Genomic DNA, 16,370 nt, shown 5'->3' on the forward strand with positions numbered 1-16,370 from the left:
ATGGCTCTGTGGGTCCACATGCGTCTGTCTGTCCTGGTGGGTCTGTGTGTCACTGGTCTGTCCCCTGTGGGTCTGTGTGTCCCCTTGGGTCTGCCTATCTGCATCTGTCCCCACGTGTCCCCATGGGCTCGTGTGTCCTCATGGGTCCATGTGTTGTCACGTCTCCTGGTGCTCCCCCGTGTGATCCGGATGTCTCCAGTTTGTCCCAGTCAGTCCATCTATCCCAGTCTGTTCCCATTAGTCTGGATGTCCCCAGCCTGTCCCTATGAGTCCGTCTGTCCCCATCCCTTCCCGTGTCCATCTGTCCCTGTGTCCCCCCAAGCTCTGGGGAGATTTTTGGGGACGGGTTGATGACCCTGGTCCCCTTTGCTCTCACAGTGCTTGCCCAGACTCTGCCCACCCATGGGGGGTCCCCAGGGTCCCCTCAGGGTTCCCTGGGGTCCCCAGCATCACCAGTGGCCCCAGCGTCACCATCTGCCCGAGGGTCTCCAGCATCCCCAGGGTCACCAGGGTCTCTGGGATCACCGGCATCACCAGTGTCACCGGATGCATCCTTGGGGTCACCAGGGTCTTTGGGGTCACCAGCATCTCCAAGGTTTCCATCCTCCCCAGTATCTCGAGGCTCGCCGGGGTCCCCAGCATCCCCGAGGTCTCCAGTGTCACCAGAGTCCCCGGCATCACCAGTGTCCCCTAAATCCCCAGGGTCATCAGTGTCCCCAAGGTCCCCAGAGGCACCAGTATCCCCAGTGTCCCCAAGGTCACCTGTGACTCCATGGTCCCCAGCATCACCACAATCTCCTGTGTCACCTCCATCTCCATGGTCCCCAGTGTCCCCAGCATCCCCGCTGTCCCCAGTGCTCCCAGTTGGCCCATCTCTGCATGACCTGGGGGCCAAGCTCTCCTCCTACAATGGCTCCTTGCTGCAGCGCCTGGAGAGCCACCTCCGGGCTACAAACTTCCCCCTCCGGGGCAACCAAACGGTGCCGGCAGTGGCCCGCGCCATCCTCTCTTACCTTCTGCGTCGCAGCCCGGCCCCGTTGCGTCACCAGCTCCTTCGCCAGATCCCCCACCCCAAGCCCCAGCTGATGCCAGGGGCTGCTGGTGAGGCTCTGGTGGACCTGGACGGGCTACGGGGCCATGCAGAGACTGTGGTGATCCGTTACCGGCTCCTGGAAGAGCCAGAGGGGGCCGAGGGGGAGCTGCAGGTGCCAGGGGACACAGCGGTGGCCCGGGTGCCAGGGCTGGTGCCAGGGGCCATGTACCGGGTGGAGGTGCACGGCGTGGTGCGGGGGCAAGTCTCCAAGTCCTACACATTCCTGGTGACGGCAGGTGGGTGATGGGGATGGACATGGAGATGGGGATAACATTGCACAGGGACATCCCATAACCACCTACTCCTCTTTTGGGTGCAGGGGTGGGTGGCACCGATGAGCCCCCGCCGGACTGGGAGCACAAGTATGAGATGGAGTTGACGGAGCCCAAAAGTGCTATAGCCAAAGCAGGTACCATCAGATGGGAGGGACCCAGATGTTCAGGCTGACCTGCTCTTGGAAGACAAGTTGTGGATGGTCAGATGGATGGTTGGATGGTTGCATGGATGGATGGATGGTGATTGGACGGTTGGGATGGGTGAGTGGGTGGATGGATGGATGACGGATGCAATGTTGGATAGATAGGTGGGTGGGTGGATGGATGGAAAGATGGATGGATGGGTGGAAGGATGGATGGTTGGATGGGTGCGTGGATGGAAGGATGGATGGATGGATGGGTGTTTGGATGGATGGAAGGTTGGATGGATAGGTGGGTGGGTGGATTCAAAGACTTATGTAAGGAAAAGTGAATGGAAAAGCAGGTCATTGATTGGATGGAAGCCTGGTTCCTTGAATGGACAAATGAGGGGACAGACAGATAGACGGATTGATGGATGGAACAATGGAGAAATAACAGAATGAACAGACGATTGGATGGACGGTCAGACACCCAGTTGGATCAATGGGAGGATGGGTGGATGGTTGGGTGCTTGGATTGAAAGGTGCATGGTTAGACAGATGGGTGGATGGATAGCTGGTTCAGCAGAAGGATGCATGGGTGGGTGGATCTTCATGTTCTTTGTGCCACCTCCATTGCAGTGCCAGCTCCGCCATCGGAGGAACCACCACTCCGGCCCCGCCTGGGCGAGCTCACGGTCTCCCATGTCACCTCTGGCTCCATCCAGCTGGAGTGGAGTGTCCTTGAGGGCACCTTTGACTCCTTCACGGTGCAGTACAGGGATGCACAAGGCCAGCCTCAGGCACTTGCAGTTGATGGCGGGTCCCGCACAGTGACGGTGCCTGGGCTGTCACCGTCCCGCCGCTACAAGTTCAACCTGTACGGGGTGTGGGGTCGGAAACGGATTGGTCTTATCTCTACTGATGCTGTCACAGGTGAGGACATCTCTGGGCCCCCTCTATGTCCTCTGTGGGCACTGGGTTTGGAGCGAATCAGGAACCTTTGCAGGTCCTTTGACCTTGAGAGATATGGGAAGAGCATCTTGTCCTTGATTTGGTGGTGGGTGTGGGTGCATGAAGGTCAGAGGGATGGAGGGCTGTTTGTATGAAAGGATGGATGATTGGATGAGTGTGTGGGTGGTTAGGTGGATGGTGGGAAGGTGGGTGGATGGGTGGGGATGGGGAGATGGATGATGGATGGTTGGGATTGGATGGATGGTTGGGATTGGATATATAGATTTTAGATGAGTGGCTGGAAAAATGGCTGGGTATACTGATTGATGGCTGGATAGATGAATGCACAGCAGCATGGATGGATGGAAGCAGGGGTGGTCAGATGGACAACCAGACTATTTAATGAATGAATAGATGGATGGTTGCGTGTTTGGCTAGCGGGGTTCATGGATCCATGAAAAGATGTGATGGAGAAGGGTCATGGAAAGATGATGGATGACTGGGTGGAAGTAAGCATGAGTGGGCGGGAAGACACATGGATGGATGGATTTCTGGAAGGTTTGAATTGCCTGACAAAGGGATAATTGGATGGATGAGTGGATGAGTGGACAAACAGCTGGAGGAATGGAAAATGTATGGAAGATGAGATTGTTGGGTGAGTTGAATAATGGGTGGGTGATTGGATGAATGGAGAGGCAGGCGGAAAGATGGATGGATGGATGGATGGATGGATGGATGGATGGATGGATGTCTGTACGTACCCATTGTGTCCTGCATGGTGCTATCCCTGTTGCAGCCCCAGCCCCACCAAAGAAGGAACCACCATCCCAGCCCATCCTGGGCGACCTCACAGCCTCCCACGTCAGCCCTGAATCCGTCCAGCTGGAGTGGAACGTCCCCGAGGGCACCTTTGACTCCTTCACGGTGCAGTACAAGGATGCCCAAGGCCAGCCCCAGGTGCTGCCCGTGGACGGTGGTTCACGCACGGTGACGGTGCCTGGGCTGTCACCATCCCGCCGCTACAAGTTCAACCTGTACGGGGTGTGGGGTCGGAAACGCCTGGGCCCCGTCTCCACCGATGCCGTCACAGGTGAGTGGTGCTGTGGGACCATGCGTGTCCTCGCTGGCCCTGGGTTTGGAGTGTGTCAGGAGCTTGGGCAGGGCCCGTTGCAGATGGTTGGCCCATGTGGGAACTGGGAAGTTCTCTTGGTGGGTGTTGATTGGAGACTGGATGGAGGGATGGGTGCAGGCAGGGTTGAGGGCAGTAAGGGAGTGGGGGAGAGAGGGAAGTTTGGAGGGAGGGAGTGATGGGGGTACGGGCAGACGGATGAGTGTGTGGCTCATTGGGTGAGGACATTCTCAGATTCAGAGATTCACAGATTCACAGATTCACAGGTTGGTAGGGGTTGGAAGGGGCCTCTGGAGATCATCTAGTCCAACCCTCTTGCTAGAGCAGGATCACCTCGAGCAGGTTGCACAGGATTGCATCCAGGCAGGTTTTGAATCTCTCCAGAGAAGAAGACTCCACAACCTCTCTGGGCAGCCTGTCCCAGTGCTCTGTCACCATCAGAGTGAAGAAGTTTTTCATCATATTGAGATGGAGCTTCCTGTATTCCAGTTTGTGCCCATTTCCCCTTGTCCTGTCACTGGGCACCACTGAGAAGAGTCTGGCCCCTTCCTTTAGACATCCGCCCTTTAGATATTTAGAAGCATTGATCAGATCCCTTCTCAGTCTTCTCTTCTCCAGGCTAAACAGCCCCAGCTCTCTCAGCCTTTCCTCACACCAGAGATGCTCCAGTCCCCTCGTCATCCTTGCAGCCCTCTGCTGGACTCTCTCCAGTAGTTCCCTGTCTGTCTTGAACTGGGAGCCCAGAACTGGACACACAACTCCAGATGTGGCCTCACCAGGGCAGAGTAGAGGGGAAGGAGAACCTCCCTCGACCTGCTGGCCACGTTCTTCTCAAGGCACCCCAGGACACCAGTGGCCTTCTTGGCCACGAGGGCACATTACTGGCTCATGGAGAGCTGCTTGTCCACCAGGCCCCCCAGGTCCTTCTCCGCAGCGCTGCTTCCCAGCAGGTTAACCCCTCATCTGGGGTTGTTCTTCCCTCGGAGCAGGACCCTACACTTGCCCTGGTTGAACTTCATTTGGTTCCTCTCCACCCAACTCTCCAGCCTGTCCAGACCTCACTGAATGGCAGTGCAGCCTTCTGCTGTGTCGGCCACTCCTCCCAGTTGTGTATCATCAGGAAACTTGCTGAGGGTCCACTCTGTCCCGTTGTCCAGGTCACTGGTGAATATGTTGAATAAGAGCAGACCAAGCACTGACCCTTGGGGCACACCACTACCTACAGGCTTCCAACTAGACTCTGTGCTGCTTACCACAACCCCCTGGGCTCTGCCATTGAGCCAGTTCTCGCCCCACCTCACTGTCCACTCATCCAACCAACGCTTCCTAAGCTTGCTAATGAGGATGGTATGAGAGATAGTGTCAAAAGCCTTGCTGAAGTCAAGGGAGACAACATCCACTGCTCTCCCCTCATCCACCCAGCCGGTCATGTCATCATAGAAGGTTATCAGATTGGTCAGGCATGATTTGCCCTTGGTGAATCCATGTTGACCGCTCCCAATAGCCTCTTCCTCCTCCACATGCTTATTGATAACCCCCAGAATAAGTTGTTCCATCACGTTTGCAGGGATGGAGGTGAGGCTGACTGGCCTGTAGTTTCCTGGGTCCTCCTTCTTGCCCTTTTTGAAGACCGGAGTGACATTGGCTTTCCTCCAGTCCTCAGGCACCTCTCCTGTTCTCCAGGACCTTTCAAAGATGAGGGAGAGCAGCTTAGCAAGAACATCTGCCAGCTCCCAGAGCACTGTGGTGGGTTGACCCTGGCTGGGGGCCAGGTGCCCACCAGAGCCGCTCTCTCACTCCCCTCCTTCACTAAACAGGGGAGAAAAAGTATAACGAAATGCTTGTAGGTCGAGATAAGGACAGGGAGAGATCACTCACTAATTGTTGTCACGAGCAAAACAGACCGAACTTAGAGAGGGAATTCATCTAATTTATTGCTAAGCAAAACAGAGTAGAGGAATGAGAAAATAAAATCAACTCTTAAAACACCTCCCCCCACCCTTCCCATCCTCCCTGGCTCAACTTCACTCCCGGCTTCAACCTTTCCCCCCCTCAGCGGCACAGGGGGACGGGGAATGGGGGTTGCGGTCAGTTCATCTCATGTTGTTTCTGCCGCTTCTTCATCCTCAGGGGGAGGACTCCTCTCATCGTTCCCCTGCTCCACATGGAGTCTCTCCCATGGGCTACAGTCCTTCACGAACTGCTCCAGCGTGGGCCTCTCCCACGGGCTGCAGACCTTCAGGAGCAGACTGCTCCAGCATGGGTCCCCCACGGGGTCACAAGTCCTGCCAGCAAACCTGCCCTGGCGTGGGCTCCCCTCTGCACGGGTCCACCGGTCCGGCCTGGAACTTGCTCCAGCATGGGCTTCCCACGGGGCCACAGCCTCCTTCAGGTGCCTCCACCTGCTCCGGCGTGGGGTCCTCCACGGGCTGCAGGTGGAATCTCTACACCCCCTCATCCTTCCTCCATGGGCTGCAGGGGGACAGCCTGCTTCACCATGGTCTTCACCACGGGCTGCAGGGGGATCTCTGCTCCGGCACCTGGAGCACCTCCTGCCCCTCCTTCTGCACTGACCTGCGTGTCTGCAGAGTTTCTTACATCTTCTCACTCCTCTCTCTGGCTGCAAAAGTTCCCTCTCTCTAACTGTTTTTCTTCTTCTTAAATATGTTATCCCAGAGGCGCGGATTGGCTTGGCCTTGGCCAGGGGCAGGTCCGTCTTGGAGCCGGCTGGCATTGGCTCTATCAGACACAGGGGGAGCTTCTAGCAGCTTCTCACAGAAGCCACCCCTGTAGCCTCCCCCCCCGCTACCAAAACCTTGCCATGCAAACCCAACACAGCACTCATGGGTGCATCCCATGTGGATGTCAAGTTTGCCTAGATGTTTTTTAACTCGATCGTCCTCGACCAAGGGAAGGTCTTCCTTTCTGCAGACTTTCTCTCCTACTTCCAGGGTCTGGGATTCCTGTGGGCCGGCCTTAGCAGTAAAGGCTGAAGCAAAGGCAGCATTCAGTAACTCCGCCTTCTCTGTGTCCGGCATCACCAGGGCACCCACCTCATTCAGCAGCGGGACCACATTTTCCCTAGTCTTCCTTTTGCTGCTGATATATTTGAAAAAGCCCTTCTTGTTGTCCTTGACATCCCTTGACAGTTTTAATTCCAAGTGGGCATCAACCTGCCTCGTTGCATCCCTACATTTTCTGACTACATCCCTGTATTGCTCCCAAGTGGCCAGTCCCTTTTTCCACAGTCTGTAAATTTCCTTCTTCCCTTGGAGTTTCTCCAGGAGCTCCTTGCTCATCCATGCAGGTCTCCTGCCTCCTTTGCTTGATTTCCTGTTCTTCAGGATCCTGACCTCGGAGGAAGTGGTGCTTGAATGTTGACCAGCTCTCTTGGACCTCCTTACCTTCTGGAGCCCTAATGGATGGATGGATGGATGGGTGGATGTTTGGATGATGGTGGGTGGTGGTTGAACAGGTTGATTGGATGGAGAGATGAATGAGGAGATGGTTCCCTGGATTGATGAGGGTTTTGATGGAAGGTGGGTGACAGGATGGTTGGGTAGAGGAACAGATTCAAGGACCACTGGCTGAAATAATGGACAGGAAAATGGTAGATCAGCTGGATGGAAGCATGGCTGCTTGGGGGTCGAAATGGAGGGAGAGAAGGTTGCATGGATAGAGAGACAAAGGAATTGTTGTGTAGATGAAAAGACTGGTGAAGAACATGGATGAATCAATGGATGTAGGACATGGGTGACCAAAGACCTGCCTTAATGAGTAGATGGATATGTGGTAAAATGTTTGATTGGGTGATTTGGCTGATGGATGGATGATTTGGTGAAGGAATGAAAGATGGTGAGTAGACTGCGAGATGGTAAGTAGAAGGCTGCAGGTGTGGCTGGTTGGCAGGCTGATGAGTAGTGGAATATTAAGGAGGTGTGGAAGGAGAAGTCAGTGGATGCTTTGCTGAACTGATAACTGCAGGGATGATTTGTTGAAGGGATGGATGGATGGATGGATGATTCTTCCTTGCATTGATCCCTGTTACAGCTGTGGCTGAGCCAGAAGAAGAACCACCACCGCAGCCCATCCTGGGCGAGCTCACGGCCTCCCACGTCAGCCCCGACTCCGTCCAGCTGGAGTGGAACGTCCCCAAGGGCACCTTTGACTCCTTCACGGTGCAGTACAGGGATGCCCAAGGCCAGCCCCAGGTGCTGCCTGTGGACGGTGGTTCACGCACGGTGACGGTGCCTGGGCTGTCACCATCCCGCCGCTACAAGTTCAACCTTTATGGGGTGTGGGGTCAGAAACGCCTGGGCCCTGTCTCCACCGATGCCGTCACAGGTGAGTGGGGCTGTGGGCTCCATGCATGTTCCCTGTAGACCCAGGTTGAGGACTAGGACATGAGTTTGGTGAGGGCCCTTGGACTTTGTTTGAAATGAGATCATCTGTTTGGGGATGGGATGAGGAGGAGGAAGAGATGGGAGCATGGATGTTTACAGTACCATGGGAGAAAGCCCTGGAGGGAAGAAGGGCCCAAGAAAGGTGATTCGTATTCAAGGATCACCTCCTCCAAGCTCAGGAGCGATGCATCCCATCAAAGAGCCAGTCAGGCAAAACCACCAAGAGGCCTGCATGGATGAACAAGGAGCTCCTGGGCAAACTCAAACGCAAAAAGGAAGCCTCCAGAGGGTGGAAGCAAGGGCAGGTAGGCTGGCAGGAATACCAAGAAACTGTCCGAGCAGCCAGGGATTAGGTTAGGAAAGCCAAAGCCCTGGTAGAATTAAAATCGGCCAGGGACATCAAGGACAAGAAGAAAATGTTCTATAGGTATATCAGTGATAAAAAGAAGATGAGGGAAAATGTGGGCCCTCTCTGGAATGAAACAGGAGACCTGGTTACCTGGGATATGGAGAAGGCTGAGGTTCTCAATGATTTTTTTGCCTCAGTCTTCACCGGCAAGGGCTCAAGCCACACTGCCCAGGTCACAGAAGGCAAAGGCAGGGACTGGGAGAATGAAGAACCGCCCACTGTAGGAGAAGGTTCGAGAACATCTAAGGAACCTGAAGGTGCACAAGTCCATGGGACCTGATGAGATGCATCCGCGGGTCCTGAGGGAACTGGTGGATGAAGTGGCCAGGCCACTCTCTATCATATTTGAAAAGTCCTGGCGGTCTGGTGACGTTCCCACTGAGTGGAAAAGGGGAAACAGAACCCCCATTTTTCAGAAGGGAGAAAAGGAAGACCTGGGGAACTATAGACCGGTCAGTCTCACCTCCTTGCCTGGCAAGATCATGGAGCAGATCCTCCTGGAGAATATGCTCAGGCACATGGAAAACAAGGAGGTGATTGGTGACAGCCAACGTGGCTTCACTAAGGGCAAATCGTGCCTGACACATTTGGTGGCCTTCTCTGATGGGGTTACAGTGTTGGTGGAGAAGGGAGAGTGGCTGATGTCATCTAACTGGACTTGTGCAAAGCATTTGACACTGTCCCGCACGACATCCTTGTCTCTAAATTGGAGAGACATGGATTTGACGGATGGACCTCTCAGAGGATAAGGAATTGGCAAGACGGTCGCACTCAAAGAGTTGTGGTCAACGGCTCGATGTCCAAGTGGAGAACAGTGACGAGTGGCATTCCTCAGGGGTCGGTACTGGGACTGGCGCTGTTCAACATCTTTGTCGGCGACATGGACTGTGGGATCGAGTGCACCCTCAGCGAGTTTGCCGATGACACCAAGCTGTGTGGTGTGGTCGACACGCTGGAGGGAAGGGATGCCATCCAGAGGGAACTTGACAGGCTGGAGAGGTGGGCCCGTGCAAACTGCATGAAGTTCAACAAAGCCAAGTGCAAGGTCCTGCATGTGGGTCGGCACAATCCCAAGCATGACTATAGGCGGGCAAGGAATGGATTGAAAGCAGCCCTGAGGAGAAGGACTTGGGCGCATTGGTTCATGAGAAGCTCAACATGAGCTGGCAGTGTGCACTTGCAGCCCAGAAAGCCCAACCATGTCCTGGGCTGCATCAAAAGAGGTGTGACGAGCAGGTCGAGGGAGGTGATCCTGCCCCCTCTACTCCACTCTGGTGAGACCCCACCTGGAGTACTGCATCCAGCTCTGGGGGCCTCAGTACAGGAGAGACATGGAGCTGTTGGAATGAGTCCAGAGGAGGGCCATGAAGCTGATCAGAGAGCTTGGAGCACCTCTCCTATGAGGACAGGCTGAGAGAGTTAGGCTGGTTCAGCCTGAAGAAGAGAAGGCTCTGGAGAGACCTAATTGTGGCTTACCAGTACCTGAAGGGGCCTACAGGAAAGATGGGGAGGGGCTGTTTATCAGGGAGTGTAGTGACAGGACAAGGGGGAGTGGGTTCAAGCTGAAGGAGGGTCGATTTAGATTAGAAGTTAGAAAGAAATTCTTTACTGTTAGAGTGGTGAGGCACTGGCTCCCTGGAAGTGTTTAAGACCAGGTTGGATGAGGCTTTGGGCAACGTGGTCTAGTGGAGGGTGTCCCTGCCTGCAGCAGGGGGGTTGGAAATAGATGACCTTTAAGGTCCCTTCCAACCCAAACCATTCTATGATTCTGTGTTAGAAGGAAATGCTTCCCTGCGAGGGTGCTGAATTACTGGAACAGGTTGCCCAGAGAGGTTGTGGAGGCCCCTTCCCTGGCTGTCTAAAGGCCAGGGTGGATGTGGCTCTCTGTTACAGCTGCAGCCGAGCCAGAGGAGGAGCCACCATCGCAGCCCATCCTGGGCGAGCTCACGGCCTCCCACGTCAGCCCCGACTCCGTCCAGCTGGAGTGGAGCGTCCCCGAGGGCACCTTTGACTCCTTCACGGTGCAGTACAAGGATGCCCAAGGCCAGCCCCAGGTGCTGCCCGTGGACGGTGGTTCACGCACGGTGACGGTGCCTGGGCTGTCACCATCCCGCCGCTACAAGTTCAACCTGTACGGGGTGTGGGGTCGGAAACGCCTGGGCCCCGTCTCCACCGATGCGGTCACAGGTGAGTGGTGCTGTGGGACCATGTGTGTCCTCGCTGGCCCTGGGTTTGGAGTGTGTCAGGAGCTTGGGCAGGGCCCGTTGCAGATGGTTGGCCCATGTGGGAACTGGGAAGTTCTCTTGGTGGGTGTTGATTGGGGGCTGGATGGAGGGATGGGTGCAGGCAGGGTTGAGGGCAGTAAGGGAGGGGAGAGAGGGAAGCCCAGAGGGAGGGAAGGAGTGTTGGGAGGGAGGGATGGGGTTATGGGCAGTTGGATGATTATATGGCTTGTTGGGTGAGGAGATGGATGGATGGATGGATGGATGGATGGATGGATGGATGTTTGGGTGATGGTGGGTGGTTGTTGAACAGGTTGTTTGGATGGAGAGATGATTGGTTGCCTGGATTGATGAGTATTTTGCTGGAAGATGGGTGATAGGATGTTTGGGTAGAGGAACAGATTCAAGAACCAATGGATGAAATACTGGACACAAGAATGGTTGATCGGCTGGATGGAAGCATGGCTGGTTGGGTGTAGAAATGGATGGAGAGAAGTTTGCATGGATAGATGGACAAAGGGATTGGTGCGTAGATGGAGAAAGTGAAGAACACATGCATGAATGCATGGATGATGCCATGGTTGACCGAAAACCTGCCTTAAAGAGAGTAGGTAGATGTCTGGTAAAATGTTTGTTTGGGGGAATTTGGCTGATGGTTGGATGATTAGGTGGATGAATGGAGAGCAAGATGGTGAGTAGAAGGCTGCAGGTGTGGTTGGTTGGCAGGCTGATGGGTAGAAGAGTGTTAAGGATGTGTGGACGGGCAGCTGGGTGGATGCTCGGCTGAACTGATAACTGTAGGTCTAATTCCTTGTGCTGGGTGGAAGGAAGGAAGGAAGGAAGGAAGGAAGGAAGGAAGGAAGGAAGGAAGGAAGGAAGGAAGGAAGGAAGGAAGGAAGGAAGGAAGGAAGGAAGGAAGGTTGGTTGATTCATCCCTACATTGTGCCCTCTCTGTTACAGCTGCGTCCGAGCCAGAGGAGGAGCCACCATCGCAGCCCATCCTGGGCGAGCTCACAGCCTCCCACGTCAGCCCCGACTCCGTCCAGCTGGAGTGGAGCGTCCCCGAGGGCACCTTTGACTCCTTCACGGTGCAGTACAGGGATGCCCAAGGCCAGCCCCAGGTGTTGCCCGTGGACGGTGGCTCACGCACGGTGACGGTGCCTGGGCTGTCACCATCCCGCCGCTACAAGTTCAACCTGTACGGGGTGTGGGGTCGGAAACGCCTGGGCCCCGTCTCCACCGATGCGGTCACAGGTGAGTGGTGCTGTGGGACCATGTGTGTCCTCACTGGCCCTGGGTTTGGAGTGTGTCAGGAGCTTGGGCAGGGCCCGTTGCAGATGGTTGGCCCATGTGGGAACTGGGAAGTTCTCTTGGTGGGTGTTGATTGGGGGCTGGATGGAGGGATGGGTGCAAGCAGGGTTGAGGGCAGTAAGGGAGGGGAGAGAGGGAAGGCGAGAGGGAGGGAGGGAGGGATGGGGGTATGGGTGGTTGATGAGTGTGTGGCCCATTGGATGAGGAGATGGATGGATGGATGGATGGATGGATGTTTGGGTGATGGTGAGTGGTTGTTGATCCAGTAGATTGGATGGAGAGATGATTGAGCAGTTGGTTGCCTGGATAAATGGGTTTTTTGATGGAAGACGGGTGATAGGATGGTTGGGTAGGGAAAAGGAATCAAGGACCGATGGATGAAATGGCTTACGGTAAAATGGTTGATCAGCTGGATGGAAGCATAGAACAGAATCATAGAATCATTAAGGTTGGAAAAGGCCTCTTAGATCATCATGTCCAACTCTCAACCCAACATCACCATGCCTACTAAACCACGTCCCAAAGTGCCACTTCTAAACTTTTGTTGAACACCTCCAGGGTTAGTGACTCCACAACATCTCTGGGCAGCCTGTTCCAATGCCTGACCACTCTTTCGGTGAAGAACCTAATATCCAATCTAAACCTCCCCTGATGCAACATGAGGCCATTTCCTCTCGTCCTGTCACTAGTTACTTGGGAGAAGAGACCAACACCCACCTCACTATGCCCTCCTTTGAGGCAGCTGTAGAGAGCGATCAGGTCTCCCCGCAGCCTCCTCTTCTCCAGGCTAAACAACCCCAGTTCCCTCAGCCACTCCTCACAGGAGTTGTGCTCCAGACCCTTCACCAGCTTCGTTGCCCTTCTCTGGACTCGCTCCAGCACCTCAGTGTCCTTCTTGGAGTGAGGGGCCCCAAACTGAACACAGTAGTGGAGGCGCGGCCTCGCCACAGCAGAGTGCAGGGGCACAACCACGTCCCTGCTCCTGCTGGCCACGCTATTCCTGACACAAGCCAGGATGCTGTTGGCCGCCTCGGCCACCTGGGCACACTGCTGGCTCATGTTCACCCCGTGGTCAGTCAACACCCCCAGGTCCTTTTCCACTGGGCAGCTTGGCAGCCACTCTGCTCCAAGCCTGTAGCACTGCCAGGGGGTTGTTGTGACCGAAGTGGAGGATCCCGGCACTTGGCCTTCGTAAACCTCATCCAGTTGGCCTCGGCCCATTGATCCAGCCTGTCCAAAGATGGTAGACAGGTGGTGGTAAAATGTTTCTTTGGGTGATTTGGCCAACGATTGGATGATTGAATGGAAGAACAGATGGCCAGATGGTGAGTAGAAGGGTGCAGATGTGCCTGCCTGGAAGGTTGATGGGCAGGAGAGTGTTAAGAATGTGTGGAAGAGCAGGTGGGTGGATGCTCAGGTGAACTCATAGTTGTAGGGATGATTAGTTGAGTGGATGGACAGATGATTCTTCCCTGCATTGTGCCCTCTCTGTTACAGCTGCGTCCGAGCCAGAGGAGGAGCCACCATCGCAGCCCATCCTGGGCGAGCTCACGGCCTCCCACGTCAGCCCCGACTCCGTCCAGCTGGAGTGGAGCGTCCCCGAGGGCACCTTTGACTCCTTCACGGTGCAGTACAAGGATGCCCAAGGCCAGCCCCAGGTGTTGCCCGTGGACGGTGGTTCACGCACGGTGACGGTACCTGGGCTGTCACCATCCCGCCGCTACAAGTTCAACCTGTACGGGGTGTGGGGTCGGAAACGCCTGGGCCCCGTCTCCACCGATGCGGTCACAGGTGAGTGGTGCTGTGGGACCATGTGTGTCCTCGCTGGCCCTGGGTTTGGAGTGTGTCAGGAGCTTGGGCAGGGCCCGTTGCAGATGGTTGGCCCATGTGGGAACTGGGAAGTTCTCTTGGTGGGTGTTGATTGGGGGCTGGATGGAGGGATGGGTGCAAGCAGGGTTGAGGGCAGTAAGGGAGGGGAGAGAGGGAAGGCGAGAGGGAGGGAGGGAGGGATGGGGGTATGGGTGGTTGATGAGTGTGTGGCCCATTGGATGAGGAGATGGATGGATGGATGGATGGATGGATGGATGGATGGATGTTTGGGTGATGGTGAGTGGTTGTTGATCCAGTAGATTGGATGGAGAGATGATTGAGCAGTTGGTTGCCTGGATAAATGGGTTTTTTGATGGAAGACGGGTGATAGGATGGTTGGGTAGGGAAAAGGAATCAAGGACCGATGGATGAAATGGCTTACGGTAAAATGGTTGATCAGCTGGATGGAAGCATAGAACAGAATCATAGAATCATTAAGGTTGGAAAAGGCCTCTTAGATCATCATGTCCAACTCTCAACCCAACATCACCATGCCTACTAAACCACGTCCCAAAGTGCCACTTCTAAACATTTGTTGAACACCTCCAGGGTTAGTGACTCCACAACATCTCTGGGCAGCCTGTTCCAATGCCTGACCACTCTTTCGGTGAAGAACCTAATATCCAATCTAAACCTCCCCTGATGCAACATGAGGCCATTTCCTCTCGTCCTGTCACTAGTTACTTGGGAGAAGAGACCAACACCCACCTCACTATGCCCTCCTTTGAGGCAGCTGTAGAGAGCGATCAGGTCTCCCCGCAGCCTCCTCTTCTCCAGGCTAAACAACCCCAGTTCCCTCAGCCACTCCTCACAGGAGTTGTGCTCCAGACCCTTCACCAGCTTCGTTGCCCTTCTCTGGACTCGCTCCAGCACCTCAGTGTCCTTCTTGGAGTGAGGGGCCCCAAACTGAACACAGTAGTGGAGGCGCGGCCTCGCCACAGCAGAGTGCAGGGGCACAACCACGTCCCTGCTCCTGCTGGCCACGCTATTCCTGACACAAGCCAGGATGCTGTTGGCCGCCTCGGCCACCTGGGCACACTGCTGGCTCATGTTCACCCCGTGGTCAGTCAACACCCCCAGGTCCTTTTCCACTGGGCAGCTTGGCAGCCACTCTGCTCCAAGCCTGTAGCACTGCCAGGGGGTTGTTGTGACCGAAGTGGAGGATCCCGGCACTTGGCCTTCGTAAACCTCATCCAGTTGGCCTCGGCCCATTGATCCAGCCTGTCCAAAGATGGTAGACAGGTGGTGGTAAAATGTTTCTTTGGGTGATTTGGCCAACGATTGGATGATTGAATGGAAGAACAGATGGCCAGATGGTGAGTAGAAGGGTGCAGATGTGCCTGCCTGGAAGGTTGATGGGCAGGAGAGTGTTAAGAATGTGTGGAAGAGCAGGTGGGTGGATGCTCAGGTGAACTCATAGTTGTAGGGATGATTAGTTGAGTGGATGGACAGATGATTCTTCCCTGCATTGTGCCCTCTCTGTTACAGCTGCGTCCGAGCCAGAGGAGGAGCCACCATCGCAGCCCATCCTGGGCGAGCTCACAGCCTCCCACGTCAGCCCCGACTCCGTCCAGCTGGAGTGGAGCGTCCCCGAGGGCACCTTTGACTCCTTCACGGTGCAGTACAGGGATGCCCAAGGCCAGCCCCAGGTGTTGCCCGTGGACGGTGGTTCACGCACGGTGACGGTACCTGGGCTGTCACCATCCCGCCGCTACAAGTTCAACCTGTACGGGGTGTGGGGTCGGAAACGCCTGGGCCCCGTCTCCACCGATGCCGTCACAGGTGAGGGCTTCTGTGAGCCTCTTCTATGTCTCCTTTTGAACGGGGTTTTATATGGGTCAGGGTCTCTCCTGGGTATTTTATGCCTTCTGGGATGTGGGAACATCTCTTTGGTGCTGACTGGATTGGATGGATGGGTGAATGGATGAACCAGTGGTAATATGAAAGACAGAGGGAGCATTGCATGGATGAATGTTTGTCTTCCTGACGGATGGACGTAAGGCTCAATGTTTCCATCCTGCATTGTGCTCTCTGCATTGCACGCCCAGCTCCACAAGAAGAGGAGCCACCATCGCAGCCCATCCTGGGCGAGCTCACGGCCCCTCATGTCAGCCCCGACTCCGTCCAGCTGGAGTGGAGCGTCCCCAAGGGCACCTTTGACTCCTTCACGGTGCAGTACAAGGATGCCCAAGGCCAGCCCCAGGTGTTGCCCGTGGACGGTGGTTCACACACGGTGACGGTGCCTGGGCTGTCACCATCCCGCCGCTACAAGTTCAACCTGTACGGGGTGTGGGGTCGGAAACACCTGGGCCCCGTCTCCACCGATGCGGTCACAGGTGAGTGGTGCTGTGGGACCATGTGTGTCCTCGCTGGCCCTGGGTTTGGAGTGTGTCAGGAGCTTGGGCAGGGCCCGTTGCAGATGGTTGGCCCATGTGGGAACTGGGAAGTTCTCTTGGTGGGTGTTGATTGGGGGCTGGATGGAGGGATGGGTGCAAGCAGGGTTGAGGGCAGTAAGGGAGGGGAGAGAGGGAAGGCGAGAGGGAGGGAGGGAGGGATGGGGGTATGAGTGGTTGATGAGTGTGTGGC

At 55.5% G+C, this 16,370-nt stretch overlaps 1 protein-coding gene across 1 annotated transcript in view; it reads left to right on the forward strand.

The window, feature by feature from the left end:
• The window catches only part of LOC129198269 (tenascin-X-like), a 74,324-nt gene that overhangs the window by 4,784 nt on the left and 53,170 nt on the right, over nucleotides 1-16,370 (forward strand). Inside the window, exons 7-16 of the mRNA XM_054807420.1 lie at nucleotides 379-1,329; nucleotides 1,413-1,502; nucleotides 2,130-2,423; nucleotides 3,238-3,531; nucleotides 7,621-7,914; nucleotides 10,276-10,569; nucleotides 11,565-11,858; nucleotides 13,413-13,706; nucleotides 15,273-15,566; nucleotides 15,833-16,120. Of these exons, the coding sequence (XP_054663395.1) occupies nucleotides 379-1,329; nucleotides 1,413-1,502; nucleotides 2,130-2,423; nucleotides 3,238-3,531; nucleotides 7,621-7,914; nucleotides 10,276-10,569; nucleotides 11,565-11,858; nucleotides 13,413-13,706; nucleotides 15,273-15,566; nucleotides 15,833-16,120 (3,387 nt within the window). The remainder of the gene's footprint in view (nucleotides 1-378; nucleotides 1,330-1,412; nucleotides 1,503-2,129; nucleotides 2,424-3,237; nucleotides 3,532-7,620; nucleotides 7,915-10,275; nucleotides 10,570-11,564; nucleotides 11,859-13,412; nucleotides 13,707-15,272; nucleotides 15,567-15,832; nucleotides 16,121-16,370) is intronic.

The sequence above is a fragment of the Grus americana genome, chromosome 32 (assembly GCF_028858705.1).
Source record: "Grus americana isolate bGruAme1 chromosome 32, bGruAme1.mat, whole genome shotgun sequence".
NCBI lineage: Eukaryota > Metazoa > Chordata > Aves > Gruiformes > Gruidae > Grus > Grus americana.